The 16787-nt window shown below is 46.2% G+C and overlaps 2 protein-coding genes across 3 annotated transcripts; both read right to left on the reverse strand.

Moving 5' to 3' along the window:
* Positions 1–7516: 7516 nt before the first annotated feature.
* On the reverse strand, positions 7517–12656 carry HOXC5 (homeobox C5). The gene is made up of 2 exons (XM_051963664.1): positions 9691–12656; positions 7517–8956 (listed from the first exon to the last, which is right to left on the reverse strand). The coding sequence occupies exons 1-2, from the start codon at positions 10142–10144 to the stop codon at positions 8742–8744; spliced, it is 669 nt and encodes a 222-aa protein (XP_051819624.1). The 5' UTR covers positions 10145–12656; the 3' UTR covers positions 7517–8741.
* Positions 12657–12746: 90 nt separating this feature from the next.
* HOXC6 (homeobox C6) lies at positions 12747–16165 on the reverse strand. 2 transcript variants are annotated; one of them, XM_051963663.1, is made up of 2 exons: positions 14810–16165; positions 12747–14008 (listed from the first exon to the last, which is right to left on the reverse strand). In XM_051963663.1, exons 1-2 carry the CDS (start codon positions 15207–15209, stop codon positions 13701–13703), a joined length of 708 nt encoding a protein of 235 aa, XP_051819623.1. In that variant the 5' UTR covers positions 15210–16165; the 3' UTR covers positions 12747–13700. The 2 variants fall into 2 exon arrangements, with proteins under 2 accessions (XP_051819623.1, XP_051819622.1); XM_051963662.1 differs by having other exon boundaries at positions 12747–14032.
* Positions 16166–16787: the final 622 nt, after the last annotated feature.

Genomic DNA, 16787 nt, shown 5'->3' on the forward strand with positions numbered 1-16787 from the left:
TACCTTACAAACTTCCTCCCTCACCCCCTCCCTCAAATAAAACCACTTAATAGTAAAGAGGGGAGTTTGTTTGGGTAATTAGAGGATCTGCAGAGGATAGGTTTTGGATTAAAGATTCAATTTCTCCCTTTACCTTCCCTCCTCCTTTTTTTCCCATTTTTTTTCACCTAATCTTTTTACCTGACCTCAGAGGTCCTGGCCATGTGGGTATTTGTCTTCCCCATCCCCCTTCTTAGAAAAGCAAATAAATACAGGGAACAAGCCAAGTAATGGACCAATGGACACTCCAACTTTCTCTCCATTTATTCAATTAGGAATCCTCCCTCTTACAGAGTCCAACTTTAAGAAGGGGAGAGAATTCCTTCCAGAGGGAAGAGAGACAGTTTCACTTGAACTTTTATATCTAAAGTGAGAAGTGGTGGGAAATGAGGGGAGAAAGAGATAGTTTTCCTTTACTGGTGGCCTCCATAGGAGTTGAACAAGGGGAAATGTTCCTGTGACATAATTTTGAGAAATGCAGTTTAAATTCTGAGGCAAAGAAGAACCTAGGTCTCTCTGTATTCCCCTGGTTTTTTTTTTATTACAAGACAGGTATTTTGCAGACTGAGTCATTCACTTTCCTTTCTCTCATAGATTCTCTCACACATAAACTCTTGTTGAATATATAGATACTTAAATGGTGCACTCACATCCCATACACAACGCATTAATTGCACCATCATTCACCCTGATATGCAGAGATAGTCTCTCTACAATGCATATGCATCCTGTTAGACTTGTACACACATATACAAATACACATATTCTCTTTTATATTGATTCACATTCTTTTCTAGATAAATTAACCTTAAATCAAATCGTTTTTTAAAGAGAAAAGGTGGGAAGAATTAACAGTTCAAACAGATAGATGGTTTACATCAGGAGGTTTATGGAATATCCACTTGGCTATTGCCCCTTTCTGGACTTTCTGGCCTGTTTCCCCCATTTCCAATTAATTAATTAATTCTACCCCCCAAAGACTCACCACATCCCACCTTTACAAAATCTTCACTCCTCTCTTTTTCTCTGTAAACATTTATTTCCACTCGCTGAGTCTTACTCATTTCTACCACAAACCCTTGCCTCAGCTTTGAGGACAGTGACCAGAAAGGCCACCAGAGTCTTACTTAAAAAGCAAGGTATCTCTCTTTATCCTCACTATCACCACATCGAACAAAACTAGCTTTTATCCTGGGTCACTGACAAAAGTGAAAACTTGAGGGAAACCGAACATTTGTGAGATTATTCTTTTAAAAGTCTGCATTTAGATTAAGGAAATGGAAGGTTTCAGACCTATTCTTGCTTGGAAAATGGAATCCACGAAAACTCACAATCCAGCACAAAGGGGTCAGATCCACACTAGAAATCATTCAGACAATTCCTTCCCACCCACCCTTTAGCCTCAATAACCTTTTAGAAATCTGATTTGGATCAGAGACCCTTAGTTCTCAAAATATGAGCTCAGTGCTCCCTAAGATGGTATGAGGGCAAATGGGAGAGAGAGTCACAAAGAAAGGCAGCACCATTCACGGAGTAATATGGCTCCCAGTGTTGCCCATTGGTGAGGGTAGATTAATGTTGGGGGTGGGGGGGAAGGCGAGTGTGGGGGACTATGGAAAGACATGGGGGGAGAGGAGGGAACAGAGAAAGAGACCCAAGGACTTTTTGTTGATTGGCTGACGGGGGGGCATGTGACCCTGCTTAGCGCATGCCTGATTGGTTGCTTGACCTCTTCTTGGGTTAGAGACCTAGGAACAAAAATACAAGCATTCCCTCCTGCTGCATTGAGGATACCTTGGCACCTGATGAAAGGACAAGCGCTATTTAATGCCCCTCCTCCTCTATAGAAAGGAGCCAAGTTCATGCAGAGGTGGCTCGGGGCGGTAGAAAGACCAAGAAACAGTCCCGATTCGCACGTTCCTGTTTCCCTGGTGAAAAGGACTAAAACAGTGAATCTGACCAATGCAAAGTGCAGGAGGGGAGTGGGGGCAGGGAAGTCCAATGGGACCGCTGTGCCCAGGTAAGGGAGAAAGAGCCCTGGTGAGTTAGACAAGAGCCTTCGCTCGCCTTGGTGTGTAAAACACCCGACACACGCACATGCTGGTATGCCATGTTTACGGCTGTTTGTACTGGTGCTTGGGTGCCCATGTTTGTCTTACTCCCAGATCTCCTGACCCTAGCCTTTCCTCACTTCCGTCAAAGACGTGGGGAGAAGCAACGAATTCAGAGCAAGTCGGAGGAGGGGGAGGTGATAGGTAATATACCCCAAGCATCGATTCTAGCCCAGCGCTCCCGGGAGACCTGCACCTACCGCTTCGAATTTTGGGACATCCCCCCAAAGGTGGAATTAGAGTAAGAGAAGAGTAGAAGGAATGAATAGGAGAGGAAGAAGTATACTCAGAGGTGAGGAAGGAAGCAAAAAGTGGGCAGAGATTCATGTGTATAAATGATTATCAATAAACAGTTATTAATAGCAAAATTAGCCAAGGAGTCATGTCGAAGAAACGATTGCCTGATAATTAGCCTGGAGATCCCAATCTGAGGGTCAGAGAGGCTGAGTTTCCTAACCTTCCAACTGAAGGAAAGAGGGGGTATTTGGAGCTTTCGTGGACCAGATCTCAGTCATAAACTAGAGCAGTGTGGTGGGGATAAAGCAGAGAGTAAGAATTCTTAAAATATACATTCCTGTGGCACTCATTTGCTGTAGAAATAAACTTAAGACTGATAGCTAGAGTGATTCCCCAAATAATTCCCTTTGACTCTATCTCCCTGCCTATGGCTTTTTTTTTCCCCCTGCCTATATCTTTATTCTCTTCTTTACTCTCTCTGGGTTACTGCTTTTGTCTCTCTGGGTCTCTATCTATTTCCCTCTCCCACTTCAAACTTTTGGTTTGCTCTGAGTCTGCACTAACACATCCCCTTCTGGCATCCCCTCCACCTTCACTATCCAGTATCCTACCCCTTGTCTTCAAATAGGTTGATGTCATGTCTCTCCCCTTTTACTTCCCTTCCCCTTCTCCTTCTGATTACCCGTTCTGCTGGTCCATTTGGGGAAGTCTTTTTTTTTTTTTTTTTTATGAGCACTTACAACTTACTCCAATCCCTCTGGGATGGAGACTCCTCCAGAACATAAACTCACCTAGACTCCACGTGTGCACGCTTTTGCTACGTAACATATCATGACGCATAATGGGGGAGGGGAGAGCATGTGCTCTCAGGTGTGTGGGGACACGTGCCTCCGATACCCAAACTTGTACACTTTTTTCTTTCACCTCCTCCAATACAGAGACCCTGTAAGTCAGATTTTAGGGCAGGGTCAGAACTCCAAGCGCTAGATACTATTATCTTTGAACTACCTATTCATCAGAGCAGGGTGTTCCTGGCAGAGGATTCTTTCTCTCTGTTCAAATCCATTCCTTCTAGATTCACAGGGCTCACAGGAAACAAAACAAAACAAAACCTTTCATTGAATTAACCTAATTTCCTCAAGCTCCTGGGACCTGACCACACTAAAAGCTAAGAAGGGAAGGCAGAATATCTTAGATAGCTTGAGAGAATAGCTGGGAATGCATGCTTCTTCCCTCAGACTATCATGACATTGAATTCTGAAAGAAGACAGCTCCTTCCTCTTCCATCTCAACTCCTCGTTTGGCCTAAAGAATACAGAGGGAAGGATGAGTGGAGTTTAGAGTTGTTTTCCTGAATCTTGGGACCATTCTACCTCCTTTTCCTTAGCTCATCCTGAAAGCTCAGAAGCCCCCTCAAAAGCCCCCTGAAGATGGAGAAAAAAAAACACTCCTAGGGGACCAGATCTACCAGGGAAAGGAAAAAGCAGATAATTTCCCATTCTTTCTTCTTGCCTCCCTCTCAATTCAACCAGTGCTCTGTCTTCAAGATAATGTAATACAGCAAAGTTTTGACATCAACTAATTATAATCAAGGGCCAGGGTGGGGAAAGCGGGTAGGGGAAGGAGTAAAAAGGAGTAGGGGGAAAAGAGGAAAGTTTGCACTTAGAATATAAAGATTCCAACAAGCAGCCAACACAACTCTGTCACCATCTAGGCTTTTCGATCTTCCCAGACAAAATGGGAAGGTTAGGTAAGGGAGATAAATTTACTGAAGTATGTCTTCTCTTCCTGAAATCCCTTATAAGAATGAGATAGAAGGAGATCAAAGAACTTAGCTTACCCCCTCCCCCCCAATCTTATCCTATAACTCTGCAAGTACTACAGCTCTTCTTAACCATCCCCAAACCCAATCTTCCTTTTCTCTCCTTTTCAGGGGACCTCTTCCCTTTTATCTCCCTTTAATTGTGTTCATAACTAGTGAGGGGAATTTTGTGGGTAAAACGGAGAAAGAGAGGAAAGAGGGAGGGAGAGAATAAGGAGAGAGAGAGAGAGAGGGAGAGAGAGAGGGAGAGAGAGAGAGAGAGAGAGAAAGAGAGAGAGAGAGAGAGAGAGAGAGAGAGAGAGAGAGAGAGAGAGAGAGAGAGAGAGAGAGAGAATATGAGAATTAACTTACAGCGTTCGCCTGGGATTCATTTGCGAAGATGTAACCTCTCTTAACATCATCCCCAGCCGCCGTAATCCCCTCTAACTGCCTGGCTCTCTGTCCTAGCATTAAACCTCACCAGCAGCTGCGTTGCTGGACAGTTAAGATTATATATGATGTAAATATATTGTGGGTTTGTCAGCTCTCCCTACACCATAAAACTTGGTTTAATGACATCACGTGGTCCCCCAAGAGCCACTCACGGGCCTGCCTTCGGGCCATTCACATAAATAACCTCCAAAAGTTTCAAACTCCTAAATTCACATAGAAGCCATGCGTTATTTCTCGAATGCTCACTTACACTTAAAAAGCCTTCTTTGCTTCCTCCCTTTCCCCAACCCCGCACCCCTTGCATGGTGGGGGGGGAGGGGAGGGTGGGTCCTTATTTATTTATTTACTTACTTATTTACTGACTTATTTTCATAAGGACCTGTCGCCTTCCGTGGTCGCGTGATTTTTTTCCTCCTTTTTTTTTTTTTCTCCTCTCTCCTCTTATTCCTCAGAATGGGCCCGTGCCCTCCCTCCCCACTCCCTCGGGAAGGTAAGTCATGCTTCTTCCCCTTTTTTTTTCTTGCTGCCAGAAGGGTTGGGCTCCAGGGAGAAGGGAGGGGGCAGGGGAGAGAAGTGATCTGTGGTCTCCGTTTGGGACTCATATGCATCCCCCTCATCTCCAAGCAACTCTCTAGAGAGAAGCAAAAGTCAAACATTTAGATATTGTCTAGAGCTGACAAGATGCCCTGGTCCCTAGCCCTGAGGCTGGTGAGAGGAGTGTAGGGAAGCAGAGAGTCCTTGGCCTTGCTTGCCAAATCCCCTCCCCAAGCAAGCAGAGGAAGGAGTAAAGGAATAGAGAAGGAAGCTTTGAATATTTTAATCTGGGGAACAAAGAAATAGAGAGATTGTGTGTTAGGAGGAGGGAAGGCCCAAGGCCACCATGACAGAAAGCTGAGCAAAAGGAGAGTCTGGAACTGACTTGAGCAGACAGCAGCTGAATCTATGCAGGCCTAGAGGGATAAGAAAGTGAAAAGGGACTTTGGTTCTTTCAAGTAGAACAAGAATAACCACTTGGAAGGAGGAAGTCTTTGACTTTCAGTCCTTACAGGTTTCCTGAGATTCTATTGAGAGCTACATCTCCCACTCCCCTGAGTGACCCTGAGTCCAGGCAGCTAAGGAGGGCCCCACTGGACAGACAGGGGCTGGGGAGCAAGCGCCGCGTCCTCTTTCTTAGTTAACTGCTACCCATCAGGAGACAACAGTGATTTTCCTTGCTTCAGCGATCGCCCAATAGTTTTACTCAGCATGGAGAAAAAATTAAAATAACTCCCTGAAGAAAATTATACATTTTATTTCAGAGCAAAAGCAAGCTAGCGAGACAGATAATTTGAAGGATCACAGGCAGGGAATGCAGGTCCAGGAACCCCAGAGGAGGGAGTCACAACACCAGCCAAACCTTCATTTAGAACTGGGTGTTCAGATAGAATTAAATGGCCTGGAAGGGGACATAGAAAAGGATACATAAGGAGAAAGGACCCCTTAGATCCCTTCGCAGAAATTAAAAACAAAAACAGGATAGGCTGTGCTGAAAGAAAGAGGAGTGAACAGAGAGGATTGTAAAATACATCCAAAAAGCTTCATCATTAATAATCACAGATATCTTCCTTCCCTTCCCTCCTCCCCAACCCTCTCTGCCTCTGGCCTTCACTTCCTTGTATCTTTTTCCTTGGGACCTTTAGCAAGTTGAGGCCCAGTTCCTAGGATTTCCCCTCCCCCTCCATCCCAGGCAGTTTTGTCGAGTGGGGAACGGTGGGATAGCATTAGGCTCAAACTCAGGAAATTACCCCCATTGTAGATACTGAAGAGGAAATGCTATAAACTTTTATGGGGGCTTAGACTGCTGCTACATTTGTTTCTACTGTACATTGCTTCCTCATCCTTCTACCGTTCTCATGTCCCTGCTGTCTAGGGAGGAGAATCCACAGTATGTTTGTCTGGTCCGTTCTACAGCCACCACCACTGGGGGAATTTTGCCTTCTTTCTCCTGAATGAACCCTAAAGGACATGCATCAATATGTACATCAATAAACAAAAAATAGATTTGAGCCAGGAAGGCTTGCCTGTACTATTCGAATTAGCCAGATAATTAGCATGTCTGCATAGCCCTTTGCTCAGCAAATGGAGAGACAGACCTAACAGAACCATTTTATACCATACAGACACAATGCAGACCATCCCATCTCTCTCCCTTCCCCATCTTCATACAAACACAAATTTATATATTCTTCCCAAGAAGATTTTAGAGGGGAAGTCACCCTCTCTTTTTTTCCCTTATTATCACAAACGTGCCAAGTGTACCCCTTTAGCCTAGGAGATAGATACAATTTAAGGAGCAGTCTGAGTTTCATTATGGACATATTACGTCTTTTGTAGGTCCAGATCTTCCTATCTCCTTTTCCCCCATTCCTAACAGTGTGTGCCAAGGGATTCAAGAAAAGAAACCTGCTGTCCAGTCCTCAAAGAAACCAAGAGCGAATGAATCTTCAGCTACTTTTTAGCAGAGCTTAGATTTTCAACAGGGTCCAGGGAAGGGTAACTCCAGATACAGAGTACTTATATAAACACAGAGCTTATATCATATATTCATAAAGAACATATACATATGCTAGAACATTTATATCTTTTTCTCTTCAAATGTAGCCCCCAACTAAGCCAAGTGCAGAGTGCTTCTCCAACTCCCAAGGCCTAGCAATCTAAGATTCCTTTTTCCTCATCTCCAGCTAACTTCAACATCCCCAAATCTGGTCTTAAAAACCCCTCTTTAGGAATGACTCCCAAAAGTAAAGAGGACCCCTCAAGAAACCTCTATAAAAAGTTTAGAGACCTCCTCACCCATTTTCCCTCTCCCTTCCCGATCAAGAAAGAGAGGATTCCGTGTCTGTCTTCGGATTTTATGTCTATTGGTCTTTATTCAATATGACAAAATATAGTTTCATAATGGACCCGGAGTCAATAAATAGGTGGGTGACGGGGGAATTTCCCCCAAAAAAAGTTGCCAGGAAAGGACTACATGGTCACCAAGAGTTGATACTGGAGTCAGAGAGCATATCACATGAAAGTAGACCCCAATACATACAAACAGTGCAGGGACTCCGGGGAGACGGCCCTTGGCATGCGGGGAACTGGTTTGGGGTGTCCGTTTTTCCCAAAACTGAAAGGAAGAATGCTTAGGGACATTGAGAGGGCCCAAAGAGGGAGTCCAAAGTTCATTAAAATTTTTCCCCTTTCATATGTAAATCATAAAAAAATAATGAAAATCTAGTTTAACAAACAAAATACCCCCCCAGAAAATAACCCACTCACGCACACAATCAGACCATCACCCATACGCACTGAGGAAAAGATACGGCCTGGGCCTGGTCCCAACGCCAGCTCTGTAGCAGGGCCCCCTCGAACAAAGAAAGGCTGGAGGTCGACTGAAGGGGGGGGGGGTTAACACATTTCGAGCCCAAAGGAGGTGACTCTGCCCCAAAGAAGTTGCAGGGACGGAGTTGAAATCACCCAACCCCGAACAGACCACTGCCAGCCTCTCCGTCAGGAAATGTAGCCAGAGATGAAGGGGACAAGATGCTGGGGGTAGGGGGTTCTTGGCTGCTTCCTTAACTGGTGGCGGCGAGATTCGGGAAAAGGATTTCGAAGGCAAAGAGTTCTCTCTTTCCCCACACTTAGCCATCAGACAGTCCCGGTCTGATATGTCTAGATAATTTTAGTTAGACCCCCTACGGAGATTTCACTGGGTTATTGGGTCGCCCGGAGGATTTAGGGAGACAGACTGAAGAAGTGAATGAACACAACTGCACACTCTGAGCCAAGCTGCAGTTGGAAAGCTGAATGCTAATCGAAAACCGCTTTTGTCTGCAGGGTTGGGAGAGTCCGTGACAAATCCTCCCAGCTCCAACACACACACATATACCTCTACTCCCACTCCTAAAAAATTTTCACACACACACACGCACACACACACACAAAACAAACAAACAAACAACAACAAGAAAAAAAAAACAGGAAAAAAGAAAATGAAAAGTTTCCCCAAGGTAGATTCAAGCCAACTAGAGAAACTATTTGAAGGGATTGTCATATCCCACATCTCCCTCTTCCCTTTAAAGAGCCTCTTTGCTTTTTAATTTGGAATCCTTCTTCCATTTCATCCTTCGGTTCTGGAACCAGATCTTGATCTGTCTCTCGTTGAGACACAAGTTGTTGGCGATCTCAATTCGCCTTCGGCGGGTGAGGTAGCGGTTAAAGTGAAATTCTTTCTCTAATTCCAAAGTCTGGTAGCGCGTGTAACTGGTTCTGGATCGCTTGCCGTCTGTCTCTGGAATATAAACCCCACCCCAGCAAGTGCAGGAACGGGTGAATAGTTTTTAAAAAGTCCCACCGTCTCCCTACCCCACCCCCACTCCCCACCCCTAAGATCGGTCTCAGAACTAGCCCCAGTTAACTAAAGAACTGGGCAGGCGGGCAAAGGGGGTAAGGGAGGGGATGAAAACGGCCCCTGATCCTAGGGAGAGGCGACACTTGCTAGGGAAACTTTCCGCTCCGACACTCACTTACCCAGAAGGGTGAGGGGGGGTGAGGAGGGAGACCCGGACTCCAGAGAGACAATGAGACCTCCAGACCCGGACACAAGGGGATCCCCCTCCTTTATCCTCCCCTGCTTCCTCCCTCCCTTCCTCCTGACTGGGAAAGCCTCCTCAATCCCCCCAAATGAGAATCATTTCTCTAATAATGGGGGTGATGTTGAAGGGGGGATCCCCTCTCTATAAGGCCGGTGTACCTTACCCTTCAGATCCCTATATTTTTTTAACTCCCTCCCTCCCCCCCAAAAATTGAATATTGCCTTTTATACACGTTTTGTTCCTATGATCCAATTATGTCGTCGTAAATTTGGGCGCATACAGCCTCTAAGCCTTTTAGTGGACAGTTTTACGAGCAATTGATGCCTGCACCGTAAAATTTATGGCCGCAGGTTTTTTCTTTTTATTTGCCCCGTATGGCCTATAAAACCCAGGCGGACCCGAGCGCACAAAATGAAGCCCTAAAGTTTACCGTGGCTCATGTGGAGTTTGGTCATCCACGGGTATATTTGTGGCGGGGCCGGTGGCTGGCTCAGTCCTGCGGGCTGCCCAGTCTGAGCCTGTTCTTCCTTGATCTCCCCACTCCCCTTAGATCTGTCCTCCAGCGCCGGGCGAGCCGCCTTCTGATTGTACATCCCGGGGTTTAGAGGAGCCGGTTCGTCTCTGCCCAGAGCGTGTCCCGGAGCTGCCACCGTGGTACAGGCGGGTCGGTCTGGGTGAGGTCTAGGAGTGGCAGCCATGTCTAACCCGTGAAGAGAGTTGGAAGGAGCAGGCGGTGGGAAAGTGATGCTTAAGTCCAATCCACTGTAGCAGTACCTGGATGGCTGCACCTCTGAGACAGATCCATAGTTCCCACAAGTTTGCATGCTATAGGCAGGAATATTAGGGCTTTGCTTATAGAATGAATTGGCTACGTAGGAGCTCATGGCGGGGAGGGACGAAAAAAATTTCTGCACCCTTTTTGATTAAGGGTGATTTGTGACTCTTTGAAGTTGAGGGGTTTTTTGTTCTCCAAAGTGCACAATTTATAGGTGGAGATATCTCTTTCTTTATCCTATGCGCGCTTTCCAAATAAGGGATCCTTAAATAGAGTCACGTGACTCGGGCGGCCACTCATAAATTTGGCTTGATGACCTCCGGGAGGTTAGTGATGGAAGCCGGCGAAACGCATCTTGATATGTTGGCACAGCCCAACCGAGGGGAGAGGGATCGAGAGAAAGGGAGAGAAGGGGGAGAAAAAAAAAAATGGTTGGTGGAATTAGGGGGTAGCGGGGACAACGAGTCCACAGCGACACCTGGCGTAGGCTCGGCAGTATTGCATCCTGGCTTGTCATCCTCGCCTCTCCTGGGTGGATTTTTCTACCCTAGCGAAGAGAAGCTGTGCTGTTTTACACAAACCCCCCTGAGTTGGCCTTTTAAATTGTATTTAATTTTAAGGAAAGATGGGGCCTCATTTAGGATGCGCAGAGGGGCTTTTCTGAATAGATCGTCGCCCCTCCCTTCCCCAGGGCCTTCTAGGTTCGCTGGAATGAGCTAGTTTACAGGAATTTGTGCGTGTGTTGGAGAAGGGGGAAGAATTGAAAGGGGAGTAGATGCTAAACCCTTCATTTAGTGGGGAAGTGGATCTATTTCCCCGTTTCCTAATTAAAAGGACCTAAATCTTTTGCCTTGGGAAAGGAGGAGGAACAAAAAGAGCTGATTAGGTTTCCAAAACGACAAGATTTGGAAGGGGGAGTCCAGCCACTCAGGGATATTTGGGGAAGGGGAATGCCGGGTTCTATAAGAGTTGGGGAAGCTGAGGTGGGTGTTGTGAAAGCCAAAGTAGACTGAGAGGATGTCTAACAAGGGCTTGGAGGTAAGGAGAAAATCATTTTGATTAGACGTCACTCTACACATACTCATATCCAAACCCACAGTAGGAATTAGAGTAATTTAGTGATGGTACTATAGGTGATGGGTGTTTTATGAGAAGTCAGACACAAAAGCCTGTAAACGAATGTGGTTTGAATAAAGAAAGTGGTATCAATGTGAATGTAACACACATGTATTCAATGTGTATTTATATGCATAGAAAATAGATATTATGTGAAGTCACAGGAAAATGGGATTTGCAAAAATCCCCATAAATATTTTCTACCCTTCGGGGCAGGTGTCTGCAGGCAGACACTTCCTAAGGCCTAAGGTCTTCTGGAGTAGATCCCTAAAAGTCAAACTCTACAAAGTGTGGGTTTCTTTGGAGAAAGAGGGGGGGAACATGATAGAGAAGGGAGACGACTTTGGGGAGCAGAGAGATCTGGGGGAGCAGCCAGCCAGAAGAGGTCCCAAATCAAGAAGGGCAGGGCATAATTTCTGAGTTGGAGGAGATCCCATTAGGGTATTTGTTGGTTTTCATTCCTTTTCCCCCAACTCCAAATCACATTCTTTCCTTCCTTCCTTCCTTCCTTCCTTCCTTCCTTCCTTCCTTCCTTCCTTCCTTCCTTCCTTCCTTCCTTCCTTCCTTCCTTCCTTCCTTCCTTCCTTCCTTCCTTCTTTCCTTCCTTCCCGAATCTCTGCCCTGGATTGAGAAAAATCAAAGCTCTGGTAGCTGCCTGGGATGTCTGGAGTTTGGGGAATCTTCTTGGCTTTTCATTCCTCTTGAAGACCCCATCTCAACATTCCAATTCACTGGGGAAAGGATTTCCTCCCCAATTTGGATCAGGATTTCTAAGCAAGGCAGGAGGGAAGCCCAGCAGGGAGAAAGACCGGGGTGAACTTTGCTCTTCAACCAGATTTAGGAGTGTGAAGGGGAATCTGAGAGAGAAGGAGGATTGGGGTGCTGATGAGGGGCAAGTGAAGAAAGATGTATTTTTGCCCTTATAGCTGAGTCCCAGCAGAAGAAAACTCAATGTCCAGGCTTTAGTTTTTTAAGCGTCCTTGAATTGCCAGATCCTTTGCGAAATAACTCCAAATCTTTTCTTCACCTTTCTCTGCCTCCGACACATTTCGCCTCAGCTGGCCCCTAGTTCAGGGGTCAGCTTGCCAGCTCTTTCTCTCTTCTGGGAAGCTCTGCGCCTGGAGGGAACTTCTTTTTTTTTCCCGGATTTTATTTTTTTGGGGGGGAAGGTGGGGTCAGGAGGTAAATCTTCAAGATTTGGAGTCTTTAAGGAAACTCTGGGAATGGGGTTTGATTCCAACCCGAATTAATTGACTTTTAGAAAGCATTTTTCCAATGAAAAATTCGATATTTTTCTTGCGGGGGGAGGGTGGGAATTGAAGACTGCCTTTTCCCGGGAAAGGGAGAGAAGGGAGCTTTTCTTAGCTCAGAGTAGGACAAAGAGGAAGCCGAGAGAGAATGTTTCGGGGATCCTGCTTCTGGGGTTTCTGAGAGGAAACCAGAAGGGAATGGGAGTTTGCAGGGACTGGAACTGGGGCTGGGGGAAAGCAGCCGCCAGGGGAGGCATAGAGACGCAGCAAGGATTCGGCGCCAGCACCAACTTTCGCCCACGATGTACAGGAGATGGGGCGAGCGAATGAGCAGAAATCAAGATATAAACTTTTAAAAATAATATCAGTTTTATTAAATACTCGAGGAGCGGTCTGGGAGACGGATTTATACAGGAGGGTAACACGAGGGGCATTTTTCTTTTTTTTGTATTTTTCTCTCTCTCTTTTTTTTTTTTCCTACTGGCTAAACAAACTTCATTCATATTTTTTTTCTCCTTTCAGTTTTCCCCTCCCCCCTTTTAAAATTTGGGATTGGAACATTGACGGCGCTAAACATAAATATAAATACAGAGACCACAAATACAGCTAAAAATATTCACACAGAAACTGTCACAGTTTGTTATATGCCATAATGACCCCCGAGGATTCTTTAAATACGATTGGGCTAAGCTGGAAAATATGTCGGAGCTTCGGGGGGACTGAGCTGGGGTACTGGGAGTGGAACTGGGACCAGCAAGGGTTGAAAGGGGGGGAAGCTTCCTGCCCACTCCAACAGCCCCATGGGTTGTTTTAGACTCAGCAGTGTCGCTACGCAGGGCCTCGCTGACTCACTCGGCTTTAGAACCCCTCTCGCCTCTGGGGAGGCTGAATGGGAAATTGGCGCCTTGTGGGTCGGCTCTTTGCTGCTGGGCCCTAGAGTGGGGATTGGGGTGGAGGAGGGAGGAAGATCCAGTCCTCATTCAAAGTGAGCCCAATGGTATCCGAATCGAGGTTCAGAGACCTAGGCCCCCAAGGCCGGCGGGATCAGGGAAGTAAAGGGAGAGGAGGCCGAAGAAAGAAAGGGAATAAGGAGAGGGTGTTCAGGGAGAGGGAACAAGGACGAGATCTGACTTGAAGGTCCACATTTGACTCCCTATTCTTCCAGAGGGAGTCAAAATATAAATTGTGCCAGTGATAAATATAGGGGATGTGAGAAAGGAGGGGAGCAAAAGGTCTGGGGAGGAAGAGGAGAGGAGTGAACTGGGTAATAGAGGGAAGTGGGGGGAAGCGAGACAGTTTTCACTCTTTCTGTTTTTCTTCTTCTGTCTCTTCCCGCTTCTCCTCCTTGCCGCCTAGGCTGTCGGCCGCGGCCCCTCCGCCGCCCCCAGACAGCGTGGAAGTGAGATTAGATTCTTTTTTCCATTTCATCCGGCGGTTCTGGAACCAAATTTTGATCTGTCTCTCGGTCAGGCAGAGCGCATTGGCGATCTCGATCCGCCGGCGCCGGGTTAGGTAACGGTTGAAGTGAAATTCTTTTTCCAGCTCCAAGGTCTGGTATCGAGAGTAGATCTGCCGGCCGCGTCTCCTGTCCGCCCCATAGCCGACCCCTAGAGATCCGGACACAAAGCAAACTAAAAACAATTAGTAAAGGGGAATAATCCTACTAATACATACAAGGAAAAAAAAAAAGTGTCTCTGTCCCGCCCAACTCCCTCTGCACCCCTCACTCTTCGCCTCTGCCCCACCCCCATCTTTATTCCTCGAAGCCTTTCGGGAGGGGGGGACTTGAACCCCAACTTCCTCCTAGGTCCCCAATGTAGAGGATAGGTATTGTCCTGGAGGTGAGGGGATTAAGAAAAGGGTGAAGTGATATCAAGCTGAAGGAAAAAAATCTTAAACCTTAGTTTGAAGAGGGGGAAACCCTAATTGCTAAGGGATGGGGGGAGAGAGGAGAACCCTCTAGAAGTGTATTTGACTTGATTTTCCCTACTTTCTCAGGTTCCCTCGGCTTCGTTCCCTCTCCTGCCCTTTAGAAACTTCTCCCCTTCTCTTCTTCTCTTTCCCCTCCCCCTTCACTCTTCCACTCTGCCTGGGCTCCACTTTCAAGGGTTCCCCCAATCCTTCCCATTCTCTGTTCCCATCCTTAGCCTCACTCCCCCCTAGCTCGCCTGCGACCCCTCCAATCTATCAGGGGAGAGGGGAGCTAAGGAAAGGGAAGGAGGAGGGGGAAAAAGGAGGAGAAGAGGGGGCCCTGTCTCGACGCCGAGGAGAGGAACGTGATTGTTTTTATGGCGCTATAAAAAAAAAAAAAAAAAAAAAAAAAACTCTCTCCGCCTGTTCTTCTAGGGAAGCTGCTCATAACGCCAGTTCACTTTATTTAATTTATATCTTGGAGCTGTAAAACTCACCACTGTGCGAATTCATTCGCTGCATCCAGGGGTAGATCTGGATACTGGTTTTCTGGTCTTGGGGAGCAGTCCTGCTTTGCTCAGAGCTAAAGTCCTGGGCCATTGAGGTCTGTGTGTTGTGTGCTAAGGTGTTCTGCCTGCAATTTGAGAGCATGTCTTTTTCCTGGTAAAAGGAATTAGATCCATAGTCATACGGCCCCCGGCTCGAACTGAACACGACATTCTCTTGTGGCGAATAAAAGGGAGACGAGTAGATCCGGTTCTGTGCCACCGCCGCTCCATAGGTCGAGAAATGTCTCACTGGATCATAGGCGGTGGAATTGAGGGCGACGTTGGGGAGAACGTCCTGACCCCCGGCGAGATGGCACGATAAGGACGGGTTAGTGAAATAGGAATTCATCCCTTCGCCTTTACCTGGTCGGGCTATGATTTCTTTAATATTTATTTCTGTCTCCAGTTTGTACTCGGAACTAGATGGTTATAGGGACGGCTCCAATCCAGGACAGACAAAATGACAAAGTCAGCTGACCCCCTCGGAGCCAATCGGAAGCTAGATGTCAAGAAGGGGGAAAAAAATCGCTCCTGCTTCTGTTGATTCCCTAGTTGAGACTAAGTGTGTGCATTCAAAGTAAGACTTGGATTTCTCTTAATATATATTATATTCATATATAATATATATTGGTATAGGAAACCAGCTTTGGGGAACAGAGGAAGAGGGAGGAGGGGCAAGGTAGGCCCTTGAGCCAGCTAGAGAAGGAGAAAGTCCCCTCAGGAAAATCCCACATCCAGTGTTAACCCAGATTAGATTTGTCCAGAAACTGGCCTGACGAAATCAATGCATTTTTATCTGATTGTATTACACGTGTGGTCGCACTTCTTTCCCTAAAATTGTCCCTGCCCAATTCAAGGAAGAGTCCCTGGTAGGTGACAGGAATCACCTAAAGCACCCAATCCTATTTTCCCCCGCTCCCTATGAGTGGGAGCTCAGACAGAATACGATGTGTCTTTCGACTGATTAAAAAACAAAAACATTTCAGGGGTAGAAAGGAATTCTATTAAATACACTGGCCAGTGGAAGTAGAATGGGAATGACAATCTTGGCTATGGGGTGCATTTGGAGGAGCAATTCAAAGCCCAAGTAAGAGATTAGGAGCCCTCAACTTCATAGGGAGATGAGAAGTTATAGAGCTGAGTTGGAGTAAAGGGGAGCTGGCGTGTGCCTCTCCTCTGCTACCCCAGCTTTCTCCTAGGGTCTCTTCTTGGGACTCTTAAGAATATTTTTCCTAAAAGGGAGCAATTTGTTTATAGGGTTGTTTTAGTGTTGTGTCTTGTTTTGTTTTGTTTTAAGAAAAGAAAAGAAAGAGAGAGAGAGAGAGAGAGAGAGAGAGAGAGAGAGAGAGAGAGAGAGAGTCTTTCTGTGAGGCTTTCTGGAGACATCAACTATGTTTATATTGGAGAGAATTTATGATATGGAAAAGGTTGGAGCTGGTGGGATAGCTCATCGAAAATCAGCTAGGAAGAATGTTCTTGGAGAATATAAGATCTGCTAAAGCTAAGGGCTGTCCGACCCCAAATCTGCAGCTCCAAATCCCCCTCTGGACCTGCTGCTTGTCAGTACATAAGCACCCAAATTCTAGCTTTCAGGATTTGGATCACAACCCAGTAGAAAATACCCCTCCAAACCCTCTCAGCAATCTTCATCCTCCATCTATTCCCCTATTTTCTTTCCAACTTAGTGCATTGGGCAGAGGAAGGAAAGGAAAGGAGTCGAAGGCTTCAGAAGGAATAGGAGTGAGAGAACATATATAGCGGAAGGTGTCGTGATGAGGTTTCTCTTCTGTTTAAGTCAAACTTAATTCAATGTCGGCGACATAACCCAGAGATTCTTTGATTTGACAAAAGGGGGGCTGAGGCAGAGGGTGGGTTGGGGGAAAGAGCCCATATTTTTCTCCCTCTTTTTGGCTATAACAAGAACCCG

This window comes from Antechinus flavipes, chromosome 5 (assembly GCF_016432865.1).
Source record: "Antechinus flavipes isolate AdamAnt ecotype Samford, QLD, Australia chromosome 5, AdamAnt_v2, whole genome shotgun sequence".
In the NCBI taxonomy this organism is placed as follows: domain Eukaryota; kingdom Metazoa; phylum Chordata; class Mammalia; order Dasyuromorphia; family Dasyuridae; genus Antechinus; species Antechinus flavipes.

What these genes read in the sequence shown, in the direction of transcription:
- HOXC6 (XM_051963662.1), bottom strand. Translation starts at nt 15,209, where the DNA reads ATGAATTCCTATTTCACTAACCCGTCCTTATCGTGCCATCTCGCCGGG. An exon ending in GCGAATGAATTCGCACAGTG is followed by an intron (nt 14,033 to 14,809) that starts GTGAGTTTTACA and finishes AATTGTTTTTAG; the next exon opens with TTTGCTTTGTGTCCGGATCT.
- HOXC5 (XM_051963664.1), bottom strand. Translation starts at nt 10,144, where the DNA reads ATGAGCTCCTACGTAGCCAATTCATTCTATAAGCAAAGCCCTAATATT. An exon ending in CAAACTCCACATGAGCCACG is followed by an intron (nt 8,957 to 9,690) that starts GTAAACTTTAGG and finishes TTTATATTCCAG; the next exon opens with AGACAGACGGCAAGCGATCC.